Raw genomic sequence first — 16,143 nt, 5'->3', positions numbered from 1 at the left:
CATCTCTGAGCAGTCCAGTTGTGGAGCACACATAAGGAAGTGATTACTGGCTAGCCTGTTCTCTCCTCTATTGATTTCACCTCATCTCATTCAGGTCACCTCTAACTCCCTCCTCCCTCTTCTCTTCTCCATGTAACTCTGTGAACCTCTCTGGGTGTCACTCACCGTGGAGAAACTTTTCATCTTTAACCTAGATGATTTACCAATGGTGCTGTATAGAAGGAGAAGTCTTGAGACTACTGTAAAAATAAGACTGAAAAGCAGAAGCAGGAGGCTTAACTCCAAACCCTGAGAACACGAGAGAACTCCTGACTCCAGGGAACATTAATTGACAGGAGCTCATCAAATGTCTCCATACCTACACTGAAACCAAGCACCACACAAGGGCCAACAAGTTCCAGAGCAAGACATACCAAGCAAATTCTCCAGAAACAAAGGAACACAGGCCTGAGCTCCAATATACAGGCTGCCCAAAGTTGCCCAAAGAAATCCAGCTCCACCTACCAGAACACCGACACAAGCTTCCCTAACCAAGAAACCTTGACAAGCCACCTGTACAACCCCACCCACAGCGAGGAAACTCTACAGTAAAGAGAACTCCACAGACTGCCAGAATACAGAAAGGACACCCCAAACACATCAATATAAACAAGATGAAGAGACAGAGGAATACCCAGCAGGGAAAGGAACAGCATAAATGCCCACCAAACCAAACAAAAGAGGGAGAGATAGGGAATCTACCTGATAAAGAATTCCGAATAATGATAGTGAAAATGATCCAAAATCTTGAAATCAAAATGGAATCACAGATAAATAGTCTGGAGACAAGGATCGAGAAGATGCAAGAAAGGTTTAACAAGGACCTAGAAGAAATAAAAAAGAGTCAATATATAATGAATAATGCACTAAATGAGATCAAAAACACTCTGGAGGCAACAAATAGTAGATTAACAGAGGCAGAAGATAGGATTAGTGAATTAGAAGATAGAATGGTAGAAATAAATGAATCAGAGAGGAAAAAAGAAAAACGAATTAAAAGAAACGAGGACAATCTCAGAGACCTCCAGGACAGTGTTAAATGCCCCAACATTCGAATCATAGGAGTCCCAGAAGAAGAAGACAAAAAGAAAGACCATGAGAAAATACTTGAGGAGATAATAGTTGAAAACTTCCCTAAACTGGGGAAGGAAATAATCACTCAAGTCCAAGAAACCCAGAGAGTCCCAAACAGGATAAACCCAAGGTGAAACACCCCAAGACACATATTAATCAAATTAACAAAGGTCAAACACAAAGAACAAATATTAAAAGCATCAAGGGAAAAACAACAAATAACACACAAGGGGATTCCCATGAGGATAACAGATGATCTTTCAATAGAAACTCTTTAAGCTAGGAGGGAATGGCAAGACACACTTAAAATGATGAAAGAAAATAACCTACAGCCCAGATTACTGTACCCAGCAAGGATCTCATTCAAATATGAAGGAGAAATCAAAAGCTTTACAGACAAGCAAAAGCTGAGAGAATTCAGCACCACCAAACCAGCTCTCCAACAAATGCTAAAGGATATTCTTTAGACAGGAAACACAAAAAGGGTGTATAAACTCGAACTCAAAACAATAAAGCAAATGGCAATGGGATCATACTTATTAATAATTACCTTAAACGTAAATGGGTTGAATGCCCCAACCAAAAGACAAAGACTGGCTGAATGGATACAAAAACAAGACCCCTATATATGTTGTCTACAAGAGACCCACCTCAAAACAGGGGACACATACAGACTGAAAGTGAAGGGCTGAAAAAAGATTTTCCATGCAAATAGAGACCAAAAGAAAGCAGGAGTAGCAATACTCATATCAGATAAAATAGACTTTAAAACGAAGGCTGTGAAAAGAGACAAAGAAGGACACTACATAATGATCAAAGGATCAATCCAAGAAGAAGATATAACAATTATAAATATATATGCACCCAACATAGGAGCACCACAATATGTAAGACAAATGCTAACAAGTATGAAAGGGGAAATTAACAATAACACAATAATAGTGGGAGGCTTTAATACCCCACTCACACCTATGGATAGATCAACTAAACAGAAAATTAACCAGGAAACACAAACTTTAAATGATACAATAGACCAGTTAGACCTAATTGATATCTATAGGACATTTCATCCCAAAACAATGAATTCACCTTTTTCTCAAGCGCACATGGAACCTTCTCCAGGATAGATCACATCCTGGGCCATAAATCTAGCCTTGGTAAATTCAAAAAAATTGAAATCATTCCAAGCATCTTTTCTGACCACAATGCAGTAAGATTAGATCTCAGTTACAGGAGAAAAACTATTAAAATTTCCAATATATGGAGGCTGAACAACATGCTGCTGAATAACCAACAAATCACAGAAGAAATAAAAAAAGAAATCAAAATATGCATAGAAACGAAAATGAAAACACAACAACCCAAAACCTGTGGGACACTGTAAAAGCAGTCCTAAGGGGAAAGTTCATAGCAATACAGGCATACCTCAAGAAACAAGAAAAAAGTCAAATAAATAACCTAACTCTACACCTAAAGCAACTAGAAAAGGAAGAAATGAAGAACCCCAGAGTTAGTAGAAGGAAAGAAACCTTAAAAATTAGGGCAGAAATAAATGCAAAAGAAACAAAAGAGACCATAGCAAAAATCAACAAAGCCAAAAGCTGGTTCTTTGAAAGGGTAAATAAAATTGACAAACCATTAGCTATACTCATCAAGAAACAAAGGGAGAAAAATCAAATCAATAAAATTAGAAATGAAAATGGAGAGATCACAACAGACAACACAGAAATACAAAGGATCATAAGAGACTACTATCAGCAATTATATGCCAATAAAATGGACAACGTGGAAGAAATGGACAAATTCTTAGAAAAGTACAACTTTCCAAAACTGAACCAGGAAGAAATAGAAAATCTTAACAGACCCATCACAAGCACGGAAATTGAAACTATAATCAGAAATCTTCCAGCAAACAAAAGCCCAGGTCCAGACAGCTTCACAGCTGAATTCTACCAAAAATTTAGAGAAGAGCTAACACCTATCCTACTCAAACTCTTCCAGAAAATTGCAGAGTAAGGTAAACTTCCAAACTCATTCTATGAGGCCACCATCACCCTAATACCAAAACCTGACAAAGATGCCACAAAAAAAGAAAACTACAGGCCAATATCACTGATGAACATAGATGCAAAAATCCTTTAAAAAATTCTAGCAATCAGAATCCAACAACACATTAAAAAGATCATACACCATGACCAAGTGGGCTTTATCCCAGGGATGCAAGAATTCTTCAATATCTGCAAATCAATCAATGTAATACACCACATTAACAAATTGAAAAATAAAAGCCATATGATTATCTCAATAGGTGCAGAGAAAGCCTTTGACAAAATTCAACATCCATTTATGATAAAAACTCTCCAGAAAGCAGGAATAGAAGGAACATACCTCAACATAATAAAAGCTATATATGACAAACACATAGCAAACATTATCCTCAATGGTGAAAAATTGAAAGCATTTCCCCTAAAGTCAGGAACAAGACAAGGGGGCCCACTTTCACCACTACTATTCAACATAGTTTTGGAAGTTTTCGCCACAGCAATCAGAGCAGAAAAAGAAATAAAAGGAATCCAAATTGGAAAAGAAGAAGTAAAACTCTCACTGTTTGCAGATGACATGATTCTCTACAAAGAAAACCCTAAAGACTCCACCAGAAAATTACTAGAGCTAATCAATGAATATAATAAAGTTGCAGGATATAAAATCAACACACAGAAATCCCTTGCATTCCTATACACTAATAATGAGAAAATAGAAAGAGAAATTAAGGAAACAATTCCATTCACCATTGCAATGAAAAGAATAAAATACTTAGGAATATATCTACCTAAAGAAACTAAAGACCTATATATAGAAAACTATAACACACTGGTGAAAGAAATCAAAGAGAACACTAATAGATGGAGAAATATACCATGTTCATGGATAGGAAGAATCAATGTAGTGAAAATGAGTATACTACCCAAAGCAATCTATAGATTCAATGCAATCCCTATCAAGCTACCAACGGTATTTTTCACAGAGCTAGAACAAATAATTTCACAATTTGTATGGAAATACAAAAAACCTTGAATAGCCAAAGCTATCTTGAGAAAGAAGAATGGAACTGGAGGAATAAACCTGCCTGATTTCAGGCTCTACTACAAAGCCACAGTCTTCAAGACAGTATGGTACTGGCACAAAGACAGAAATATAGATCAATGGAACAAAATAGAAAGCCCAGAGATAAATCCACGCACATATGGACACCTTATCTTTGACAAAGGAGGCAAGAATATACAATGGAGAAAAGACAATCTCTTTAACAAGTGGTGCTGGGAAAACTGGTCAACCACTTGTAAAAGAATGAAACTAGAACACTTTCTAACACCATACACAAAAATAAACTCAAAATGGATTAAAGATCTAAATGTAAGACCAGAAACTATAAAACTCCTAGAGGAGAACATGGGCAAAACACTCTCCGACATACATCACAGCAGGATCCTCTATGACCCACCTCCCAGAATATTGGAAATAAAAGCAAAAATAAACAAATGGGACCTAATTAAACGTAAAAGCTTCTGCACCACAAAGGAAACTATAAGCAAGGTGAATAGACAGCCTTCAGAATGGGAGAAAATAATAGCAAATGAAGCAACTGACAAACCACTAATCTCAAAAATATACAAACAACTCCTGCAGCTCAATTCCAGAAAAATAAACAACCCAATCAAAAAATGGGCCAAAGAACTAAATAGACATTTCTCCAAAGAAGACATACAGATGGCTAACAAACACATGAAAAGATGCTCAGCATCACTCATTATCAGAGAAATGCAAATCAAAACCACAATGAGGTATCATTTCACACCAGTCAGAATGGCTGCGATCCAAAAGTCTACAAGCAATAAATGCTGGAGAGGGTGTGGAGAAAAGGGAACCCTCTTACACTGTTGGTGGGAATGCAAACTAGTACAGCCACTATGGAGAACAGTGAGGAGATTCCTTAAAAAACTGGAAATAGAACTGCCTTATGACCCAGCAATCCCACTGCTGGGCATACACACCGAGGAAACCAGAATTGAAAGAGACACGTGTACCCCAATGTTCATCACAGCACTGTTTATAATAGCCAGGATATGGAAGCAACCTAGAAGTCCATCAGCAGATGAATGGATAAGAAAGCTGTGGTACATATACACAATGGAGTATTACGGAGCCATTAAAAAGAATACATTTGAATCAGTTCTAATGAGGTGGATGAAACTGGAGCCTATTATACAGAGTGAAGTAAGCCAGAAAGAAAAACACTAATACAGTATACTAACGCATATATATGGAATTTAGAAACATGGTAATGATAACCCTGTATGCAAGACAGCAAAAGAGACACTGATGTATAGAACAGTCTTTTGGACTCTGTGGGAGAGGGAGAGGGTGGGATGATTTGGGAGAATGGCATTGAAACTTGTATAATATCATATATGAAACGAATCGCCAGTCCAGGTTCGAAGCATGATACTGGATGCTTGGGGCTGGTGCACTGGGATGACCCAGAGGGATGGTATGGGGAGGGATGTGGGAGAGGGATTCAGGATGGGAAACACGTGTATACCTGTGGTGGATTCATGTTGATGTATGGCAAAACCAATACAATATTGTAAAGTTATTAGTTCAGTTCAGTTCAGTTCAGTTGCTCAGTTGTGACTGACTCTTTGTGACCCCATGAATTGCCAGGCTTCCCTGTCCATCACCAACTCCTGGAGTTCACTCAAACGCACGTCCATCGAGTCGGTGATGCCATCCAGCCATCTCATCCTCTGTCGTCGCCTTCTTCTCCTACCCCCAATCCCTCCCAGCATCAGAGTCTTTTCCAATGAGTCAACTCTTCGCATGAGGTGGCCAAAGTACTGGAGTTTCAGCTTTAGCATTATTCCTTCCAAAGAACACAGGGCTGATCTCCTTTAGAATGGACTGGTTGAATCTCCTTGCAGTCCAAGGGACTCTCAAGAGTCTTCTCCAACACCACAGTTCAAAAGCATCAATTCTTCGGTGCTCAGCTTTCTTCACAGTCCAACTCTCACATCCATACATGACCATTGGAAAACCATAGCCTTGACTAGACGGACCTTTGTTGGCAAAGTAATGTCTCTGCTTTTTAATATGCTGTCTAGGTTGGTCATAACTTTCCTTCTAAGGAGTAAGCATCTTTTAATTTCATGGCTGCAATCACCATCTGCAGTGATTTTGGAGCCCCCCAAAATAAAGTCTGACACTGTTTCCACTGTTTCCCTATCTATTTCCCATGAAGTGATGGGACCGGATGCCATGATTTTCGTTTTCTGAATGATGAGCTTTAAGTAATTAACCTCCACTTAAAATAAATAAATGTATATTAAAAAAAAAAAAAGAACCAACCTGGAGCCTTCTGGAGGGGAGTGCCACCAAGGGTTCACCCCAAGTGGCTCAGCACCCATTCCTGCCGAAAGGAAAAGCAAAACCGGAGAGACAGGTCCTGTAATAGACCTGTGCACTCAGCCCCCAGTGGCTCCATTCCTGCTCCTGACACCCAGTCCAGCAGCCACCCCCTCCCCCCACAGCCTGTGTGCTTCTGGAGAATTCCCAGGGTGTGGGCTAAGGGTAATCTTAAAACTTGTGCCATCCTGCATTCAGGAACCCAACTATGATCTGATCAGCGGGCAGCTTTTTTTCTGATAATAGGAACTGGTTCAAGAATGGGTGTGTCAATAAGACTCAGGTCAACAAGACTCAAGACAAGATTTTCTGGGGACTCCTGGGGAAAAAAAAATCAAAATCCTTGAGAGCCACTGGAATAGATGTTCTGTTATCCTGTGGACATTGCAAGGTGCAGATGTCAGCCTGAAGCTGGAGCAGTCAGCTTGTGGCCACCCTAAGGCTCAAATGAACAGGAGAGGTGCAAAGAGCTGAGAGGATAGATCAAGCAAAGAGAGGGAGCAGGAGCCTTGATTGAACCTTGCCTGACCTCCAATCCACTCCTAGAACTTGCATCGGTGATCCGAGCCAATAAATTCTACCCTACAGTTTAAATCAAAGTTGGATTTTCTGCTACTTGCCAGCAAAAGCATCTGGACTGACACAGCCTCCTTTGTTGATTGTATTCTGAAGGCCCTGCCATTCTCAGCCACTCCACCTGACAGCTGAGGAAATCTATCACCTGTCTAAGGACTGGCCCAGCACAGCCCGAGGGCAGCATCCACCAGCAGAAATCAGCAGTTGGAGGTGGAGGGAAAGTCAGCCTCTGTCTCGCGTCTCGCGGGGGAGGAAACTGAGGCTGTGGGAAGTGATGGACCAGGCGTGAATCAGGCACGGGGGTCTCGCAGCTCAGCACCCTCCCAGCCCCTCTGGCCTAGCTCAGCTCCTTGCATGACCAGCAGATGACCCCAGGAGGTGTTCCTGTGATGGCCGGGGGTCCCCACCCTTGGGGAAGCTAACACCGTGGAGCTGGCATTCATGGGGGCCCAGGGCCCACCTTCCCCGAGCTCTCATCTTCCCATTTCAGAACGCTGAAGGGGTAGAACGACTCTACGGATGGTCTTAACACCTGTGACCTTGAGTCCTCTCCTGAGCTTTTCAGAACTCTCCCTAGAAATATCAGAGCTGGAGGCAGGCTCCCCTCTCATACTGTGGGGTCCCGGGACTGGAGCGTAGATGGGGACTCCCACACAACAGGAGTTGAATGGGGATCAGACTGACAAACTTATGCATTAAGTAGGTTCTGCTTACCCGACAATACAACTTCATAAAGACCTAGAACTTTTAGATTCCTCACAGTCTCCCATGGCCCCACAAGGAGAGCAGTCCCCAGCCCCGCCCCAGCCCACCTCACACCAGGATGCGTGCCCACGTGGAGACCTCGCCTGTGTGTCCAAGCTCCATCAATGACCCCTGCAGACAGCCTGAACCCGGCCACCACGCCCCTCATGCTGACAGGTGTGTGAGAGCCACACTCAGGAGGACAGGCATGCAGAGAGGGCCACGCGGCCCTGCAAACAAACTCAGGACCACTCAGGTGGGAGCAGGGTGTCCTGGTACCTGCAGCCTTGTGGGGAGGCTCACAGCCAGAGGAAAGTCAGAACAGTGCCCCCCAAGGACTGGGACCCAGGATGTGGCCCCTCCTGGCCAGCTCCGAGGGCAGTATTGGACCTGCTTTCTTTCCTACAGGGGATGGTAGAACAAGGTTGTGGCAGGGCTGGCTGAGCAAACTGGGCTCGTTTGGGCTTGGTGCCCTGGGACATGAGTTTCCTCCCGGGGGAGCAGGACTCCTTCCCATTCTAGAACCCTCTGTGGAGTCTGGGAAACAGACTTGATTTCAGAGCCCTCATCCCATCCAGGAGTCGTAGGAGGACAGCAGCCCAAACCCCCAGGGAAGAGAGAGACACAGCTGGGAAGTACAGGGCCTTTTATTTCTTGATTTCCCATCCGGAGATGCCGGGATGAAGGCGGTGGCTTCACATGGGACAGATGTGGGCCGTGGAATATCAATCAGCCCAGGACTTGCAATAGAGGCGGAAGGACCCAGACTGCCCAACGCGTCCACCTCTGGGGACACCACCCCGGGGCCCACCCCGCCCACGACAGGCCAGCAGCACAACTGCCAAGAGCCTAGGACGCCGGCACGCTGAACAGTCTGTACACAAGGGCGGGAGGGGCCGTCCATCTGGGAGCAAATAGGTCCATGAGGTTTGCAGTGGGGAAGACGTGTCTCCCAACAACAGCTAAGCCCCACTCAGAGGATACGACGGTGGAAGGCAGCTCAGGGACGCGCGGGACTAGCGATCCTGTAGAAACGGGGCTCAGGCACGCGCACACGAGGACAAAGCCACGCGCCACGCAGACCAGGAGGGAGGTCCCAGGGCTCCCAGAGCGGCGCCCAGGACAGACGCCGGCGCGGCCCACAGCTCGCAATCGGTGGCGCGGCCCGGACGGGAAAGCCGGACAGCACAGCTGCTGGCGCACGTCCTGACGGAGAGATGGACACTGGCACGTTCACAGGACGGAGGCTGCGTGCGCAGAGCCAGGGGAGGTCAGGACGGCGCCCGGGCCGGAAGCTCTGAGAGCGGGCCCTTCGGGAAACAGAGAAAAAGGCCGATGCTCTGCGCTTGTCCGCGCGGCTGCAGAGCGCGGGGTGGGCCGCCGCCCCAGTACTTATTCACATTTGGGTCGCTTGCCTGGGGAACCGCCTCCGCTTGAGGCCGTGGCCAGCTCGGGGGGCGGGGATCTCTCGGCGGGCCAAGATCTGGGCCCACCTCCAGAGAACCCCTCTCCCTACCCGGTGGTTCCCAGGCCCGGGGAGCCCCCCGCCAGCGGCCGGGGAGATGCCCGCGTTTCCAGAGATCAGAGGGGCGGAGAGGCTGCTCCCCCGGACGCCCCCCGCGGATGGGAGCAAACAGTCCGTGTGTGCCTAACAGTGCGGAGCCGAGTCTGCGACGTGGGGAAGGCAAAGCGCCCTGCCGACATGTATATTCGTCCCCGCCGCAAGGTCGCGCTGGGTGCGGGGTGGAGGCCCGGGGCTTGCGGGTGAAGACAGGGCGCAGGGGTCCTCGGTTCCTCCCGTCGGCCTGCGTTACAAGCTTGTCTTAGCAGCGAGAGTTTGTCCTTGTTTCTGTGGCACGGAGGCGGTGGACACTGGACCAGATCGGGGCGAGGTCAGTCAGTCTGCCGAGGGCGGAAAAGCTGCTGGCGGCGCTGCGGGCCGCCGCCTCCTCCCGGGGGGTCCTCAGGTGAAGTAGCGGCAGGGCGTGGAGTCGATGAAGCAGTACGGGGTGCATCGCAGGTCTCCGTACGACCTGGGGGAGGACACGGGGCAGTGGGCAGGAGCCCGGGATGCAGCCACGTCCTGGGACTCTGCTGCAACCTCGGCACACGGCTGCTCCCCCTGCCAGCTGCCTAAGGGCCTGGGGCAGCCGGGTCCAGGCCTCCGGGGCTTTCTCCCTTGAGCACAGCAGAGGGGTCTGGGGGCACGGGCTTGGTGGGTAGCCTTGCCCTGGACGCAGCCTCTCGGAGACAACCGCCACCTCCTCCTCCAGCGCCACCCTTAGACCGCTCTGTACTATTTCTCAGCTGTCTATTTTGGCAGCCACTGGCCAGAGATCTTGAAACAAAGTGGGCCTGAAGAACTGGATTCTTAACTTTATCTAAACAGCTTACCTGTGTAGCTATTTAAAGACTACAGCTACCAAGTTGCAGAGCATGGCCTACACCTACACAAGCCCCAGTGCTAATTCTGAGATTCTGTTTTACCTCACGCCTATTTTCACAAGCATGCCCCGAGGCTTCTTGGGATTAAGAGAGTAACAGCAGGGAGCCAGGGTAAGTCCTAGGCTCCATGCCACTCTGCACCCCAGGTCTGATTACCCACGCCCAGTGGTCTCCATAGGCCATCAGCCAGCTCAGACCCTTCGCCAACTCTCTGGCGGGGCCTGGCAGGAGCCTCCCTACTTCAGAGAAGGGTGGTGCACGCAGACACACACAGAGGCGGCGGGGTCTTGGCCCAGCCTGCGGTGCTTGAAATAGGAGTGACAACAAGTCTGAGCTCTTCCCCCCAGTTGGATTTGTTGCTGTGCATTTGGGGATGGGCATCAGGAGACCCTCCTCCTTGGAGGATAGGGGCGGGCCTGGGGCCTGTCCCCCAGCCCTCCCCAGGGCTTGGGTCCAATCCCACAGAGGAGGGCAGCTGGAGGGAATAAGGGCTGGAGAGGCAGATCCCTGAGGGCCCAGCTGTCCACTCTGGGGCCACGCGAGAGGCAGGCCGGGGCCTGGGGGAGCAGCGGCCTCCCCAGCTTTCCCAGAAGCCCCGCAGTCCTGGTCCGGTGAGGTTTGGGGCAGGGGGCGCCATTCTGCTTGAACAGAGTTCAAGAGACCCCCACCTCGCAGGGCAGAGGCCTCCCCTGGGCGCGAGAGATGTCTTCGTGGAGGCCAGGACACCGGCATGCTTGTCCTAAGCCACACGGCCGCCCACTGAGGGGGCCTCAGAAACAACTGCCAGGGTGCCAGCAGGAATGCTGCATTTCTGGGGTTCTCTTGGAGGAGCCGAGGTCAGCAAAGTGAGGTACTAATGCTGGCGGGGCCTCCACGGCAGCCGCTGGCCCACCGGGCAGTTCCGGAGAGTTCAGGGTACAGATGCCTGCCCTCCGCCCTGGGCCTTGCTCCAAGGGCATGCCTGCTTCTCTGGAGACCAGGCCGGTCCCGGGAGAAGTGGGGGAAAGAGCTGCTGAGCCCGAGCCATGGGGGTCTCAGAGGTGGTGGCCCCCCGACTCCAGGACCCACGTGGGGCTGGGTCACACGGCTGTGCTGACACAGCGCCCCGACGTGAGCCGGGGATGCATGACCTGAACTGGGGCTGCGTGTGTTGTGAGCCAGGGCTGCGTGACGTGACCCGGGGCTGTGTGTGTCCGGAGTCAGGGCAGCGTGATGTGAGCTGGGGCTGCATGACGTAATCTGGGGCTGCGTGTGTTGTGAGTTGGGGTGGCATGACGTGAGCCGGGGTGGCTGTGACATGAGTTGGGGCTGCATAACGTGAGTTGGGGTTAGCATATTAAAAAGCAGAGACATTACTTTGCCAACAAAGGTCCATCTAGTCAAGGCTATGGTTTTTCCAGTGGTCATGTATGGATATGAGAGTTGGACTGTGAAGAAAGCTGAGCGTGGAAGAATTGATGCTTTTGAACTGTGGTGTTGGAGAAGACTCTTGAGAGTCCCTTGGATTGCAAGGAGCTCCAACCAGTCCATCCTAAAGGAGACCAGTCCTGGGTGTTCATTTGAAGGACTGATGCCGAGGCTGAAACTCCAATACTTTGGCCACCTCATGCGAAGAGTTGACTCATTGGAAAAAGACCCTGATGCTGGGAGGGACTGGGGGCAGGAGAAGGGGACGACAGAGGATGAGATGGTTGGATGGCATCACCGACTCTCTATGCATATGAGTTTGGGTGAACTCCGGGAGTTGGTGATGGACAGGGAGGCCTGGTGTGCTGCGATTCATGTGGTTGCAAAGAGTCGGACACGACTGAGCAGCTGAACTAAACTGAACGTGAGCAGGAGCTGCGTAACGTGAGCCAGCGCTGCGTGACGTGAGTTGGGGCTGTGTGACGTGAGCCGGGCCCCGGGGCTGCGTGTGACGTGAGCCGGGGCGGCGTGACGTGAGCTGGGGCTGCGTGTGTTGTGCGTCACCATTCCGCAGTGTCCACAAAGCCGGGGCACACAGATGCTCAGGAAGGTATTTGTGAAGGAAAGAAGGGAGCCCGGGAGCGGTCAAGCCCACGAGGCGGTCCCTACCCGGGGAGATAGGTCTCGCAGGTCAGGTGGCCGAAGTCAGCGCCGTCGCAGTCCTCCACGCCCCGGTGCCGGTGGCCGTCTCCGCAGTAGGCCCGGCGGCAGCCTGGGGGGGACACAAGGGGGACACAGCCCTGAGGGGCCAGGGAGGGGACGGCCCGGCAGGACCACGTGGCCGCAAGGGCCTTCCTCTCTCGCGCGGCCTTCCACAAGGGTCCAGACCCCAGCCCTACGGAAGGGGGGCGCTGGCCCTGGTCCAGGCCGCTGCGCGTCAGCCGATAGCCCACCCCAGCCTCCGTGTCCTTGTCCCAGCCTGGGGCCTGGACGCTGTCCCCCGTCGCGGGACCACTTCCGGTTCCCACACGGCAAGGGTCGGGAGACCGCGGGCCCGGGCTCAGTGATGGCCTCGGGGGCGGGGGTGGGGGTGGGGGTGGGGGTGGAGGGAGCCTCCAGGCGACCCTGCGTCCCCCGGAAGCCAGACCGCGTCTTCCACCAGCTCTGTTCTCGCCCGAGGGGAGGCGCCGGGAGTATGAACCCTCGTCTTTACAGGGGTGTCTGAGCCAATAGGGGCTTGAGTCCCTTAGACGGTCCTTCCTGCTGTGTCACCTCCACGAGGGGCCGGGGGCCTGCGGGCAGAGCCGGCCTCCTAGGAATCGCGGCCCCGAACCGTCAGGGGAAGAGCAGCTTCCAGGAGAAGCAGCTGCTTTACCCACCTGCCCTACGTGCCCCGCTCCTCCCGCCGAGCTCCTGGCTGGCGAGGGACCCACGCTGGGCACCTACGCGTTCCCGGCCCTGGACCAGAACCCGGCTCCTCACCGCAGGGAGAAGCCGTGCAGGGAAGGGGCGTCAGGCCCCTACGGCACCCAGACTGTCCCTGTGACGTCGGCTCACAGGATCTCAAGACTTCAGCCATCCATGCCTGTCGCACCTAGTTTTCAGGGAAGCCCTCGGTCACCCCACTCACCACGTAGCCGCCCCTCTAAGATGGGGTGACTCCGTGGAGACGGGGTGACTCGGTGGCTTTCAGAGCCGCCTCCGAACTCTACCTTGACTCTGAAGCTCATGCTTTCCACCTCACCTCCTGCTTTCGTCCCTTGAGTTTTAAAAGAAGAGGGACCAGGGACGCTCCGGTGCTAGGCCGCCTGCCTGTCCTGGTCACGTCCGTGAGCCTGAGGGCCACTCGGCAGCCCAGTTCCCTAGCGGTCGGCTCCGAGGACTCCGTCTGCTGAGAGGGAGCCCAATTCAGAGTCTCGGCTTCTCCCATCTGCCTCTCAGACCTCCTGCACCACCTTTGTCTCTCGATGAGAATGTGGATTTTGCCAAGAAGTAGGATTCAGGAAAAAGGGGAGGGCCCCGGGGCTTCTCTGGGGTCCAAACCCTTGACAGCAGCTCCATCACCATCCTCGGATGGTTGGGAGGCTTCACGTCTGGCCTGAGTGAGGACGGTCATCCCTTCTACCTGCCCAGTGCTGGCTCTGCTGCTGCTAAGTCACTTCAGTCATGTTCTATTCTGTGTGACCCCATAGACAGCAGCCCACGAGGCTCCTCTGTCCCTGGGATTCTCCAGGCAAGAATACTGGAGTGGGTTGCCACTTCCTTCTCCAATGCATGAAAGTGAAAAGTGAAAATGAAGTCGCTCAGTCGTGTCTGACTCTTAGCGACCCCATGGACTGTAGCCTACCAGGCTCCTCCGTCCATGGGATTTTCCAGGCAAGAGTTCTGGAGTGGGTTGCCGTTGCTGGCTCTAGAACCATCCAAAACCAGCGTGGCTGGTGTCCAGGGCCTGGCCTGATGGCAGCCCCGAGGTGGTGTGTGCTGGTTCCCCTGAGCCGGGCCCCACTCACGGATGCAGGCGTCGCCTGCGTCTGCATTCCCGTCGTCACACTCCTCCCCTGGCTGCAGGACCCCGTCCCCGCAGGAGCCGCGGTGGTCTCCAGGGTAGTCCCGGGGGTGGACAGGTGTCAGCTGGCCAGAGAAACACAGCGAAGTTACCAGGGATGGTGTGCCAGGCATCCCGGGGCGCCGGGGACAGAGGCTCTGGGTGGGCACAGGGCGGTGGGGGCTCCTGTCCCAGGGCCAGAGCTCTGTGCTCGGCGGGGAGGCTGGGCCGCGGGGAGCCCCGTCTGGAGACTGGACTCAGAGCAGAGGCTGCAGGCAGGGGCCCTGGGCCCAGGGAGCTCTCAGAGGCCGGGTGAGAGGGGCGCTCAAGCCTCCACAGAAAGCTCTGCGCCCAGCCTCCCCTTCCTTTGGAGATGCGTCCCTCTGTGGAGCGCCACCTTGGGTACCTGGACGGGGAGCCAGCCAAAGCTGTCCTTGAAGTACAGGGACCTCTGGTCTCTGCGGAAGGCGATCGCGTTCTGGGTGTTCAGCCTCTCCAGTTCCTCCTGGTTGTTGACCACAAAGATCTGCCGGAGAACACACTGGTGAGGGTCCCAGAAAACACTTCCCCGGGGAGCAGGGCTTAAAGAGCCAGAGGAGGAAAAACAAGCCTTGTGGGGGGCCGGTGGTCAGTGGGAAGAGGGTTGGCATTTGCACTCTTGCATCCCACCTGAAGTGAGGGCTAACGATTCCCACATCCTCCTAACCCGGTTCAGAATGTTTGAGTTAGGGATAAAAATATCCACCAAGGTTTAAGATTTTTAAATCTTCAAAGTGTTACAAAGACTTCAATAAAAAGGTGATGTCATCTAATCAAGTATTTCAACATCTGGAAATGATTCTTAAAATTCTTAGACTCAAAGACATTTATGACAATGCTATTATATGAGGGAAAAGCTTGGAGCACTTGATCGGTTTCTGAAAATAGGGCTCTGGTTAAATAAATCATAGCACAGCCACGTGATGCATGGATTATTATGTATCCATTCGAACAATGAATTTATGTCCACAGTTTACTTCAAAGTAATCCAAAGGAGGGTGGGCTGTCATACATCAAGTGTAAAGAAGAAAGGAGATGAGCTGGGACTTGATCATTGTTGAACTTGGGTAAAGAGGACGTGGGGGTTCCTTAAACTATCTGTTTCTGCTTTTGTATTTACTTGCAATGTTCCATAATGTTTTTCTTTAAAAAAAGACAGTCTAGTGGTTAGGACTCAGTGCTTTCACCGTCAGAGCCCAGGTTCAATCCCTGGTCAGGGAACTAAAATCCCGCAAGCCGGATGGCATGGCCCCCAAAAAAAAAACGATGCAGAAAATGCTCCACAGTGGACCCACAATGTTATCTTGGTTTTCTTCTTTGGATTTTCCCCTTATTTTCCAGTTTCCTATAACAAGTTTGTGCCCAGGGTAAGGGGGAAATAAATTTTACTAAAAGGTTTTTACAAACCCCAGGGGGTCATCAATCATGTCGTGAGTGGGGACCACCCCAGATTCCTCCCAGAAGAGCCTTACCACAGGAACTCTTGGGGAGCTGGGCCCGTACACAGACTCCCCATAGGAAGGGTTATTCACATTCATGGGGGGTCCACAAAGACATCTTCCTGGGGGCCCAGGAAGTCCTCTTTCCCCCTTGGGTCCCATTACAAGTTGTCCTAGAAAGCAACAAACCGCTGTTACCAGAGCAAAGGAAGAGAAAACCAAACAGCCCAGGGAGGCGTCAGCAAGTTTCACGACAGAAAGAAGCCTGAAGTCCACAGTGTTTCAGAGAGGCCTAGAGGAGAGGTCCAGAGAGGTGCTTCTGGTCCAAGCTGTGGGTCCCCTAAACACGCTGAGTGTGGCAGCACCTTTACCGAC

At 50.8% G+C, this 16,143-nt stretch overlaps 1 protein-coding gene across 4 annotated transcripts in view; it reads right to left on the bottom strand.

Moving 5' to 3' along the window:
* Positions 1–8,522: 8,522 nt before the first annotated feature.
* COLQ (collagen like tail subunit of asymmetric acetylcholinesterase) overlaps positions 8,523–16,143 on the bottom strand; it is a 65,961-nt gene continuing 58,340 nt past the window's right edge. For all 4 annotated transcript variants that reach the window (XM_086416099.1, XM_086416108.1, XM_086416080.1 and 1 more), the window contains 5 exons: positions 15,802–15,941; positions 14,697–14,816; positions 14,256–14,376; positions 12,415–12,517; positions 8,523–9,926 (listed from right to left, as the gene is read on the bottom strand). In XM_086416099.1, the coding sequence (XP_086272225.1) occupies positions 9,857–9,926; positions 12,415–12,517; positions 14,256–14,376; positions 14,697–14,816; positions 15,802–15,941 (554 nt within the window). In that variant the 3' untranslated portion in view covers positions 8,523–9,856. The remainder of the gene's footprint in view (positions 9,927–12,414; positions 12,518–14,255; positions 14,377–14,696; positions 14,817–15,801; positions 15,942–16,143) is intronic.

Source organism: Bos grunniens, chromosome 1 (genome assembly GCF_055505025.1).
Source record: "Bos grunniens cultivar Pamir isolate PY7600 chromosome 1, Bosgru_T2T1.0, whole genome shotgun sequence".
Lineage (NCBI taxonomy): Eukaryota > Metazoa > Chordata > Mammalia > Artiodactyla > Bovidae > Bos > Bos grunniens.
This window is presented reverse-complemented; position numbering and strand designations above follow the sequence as displayed.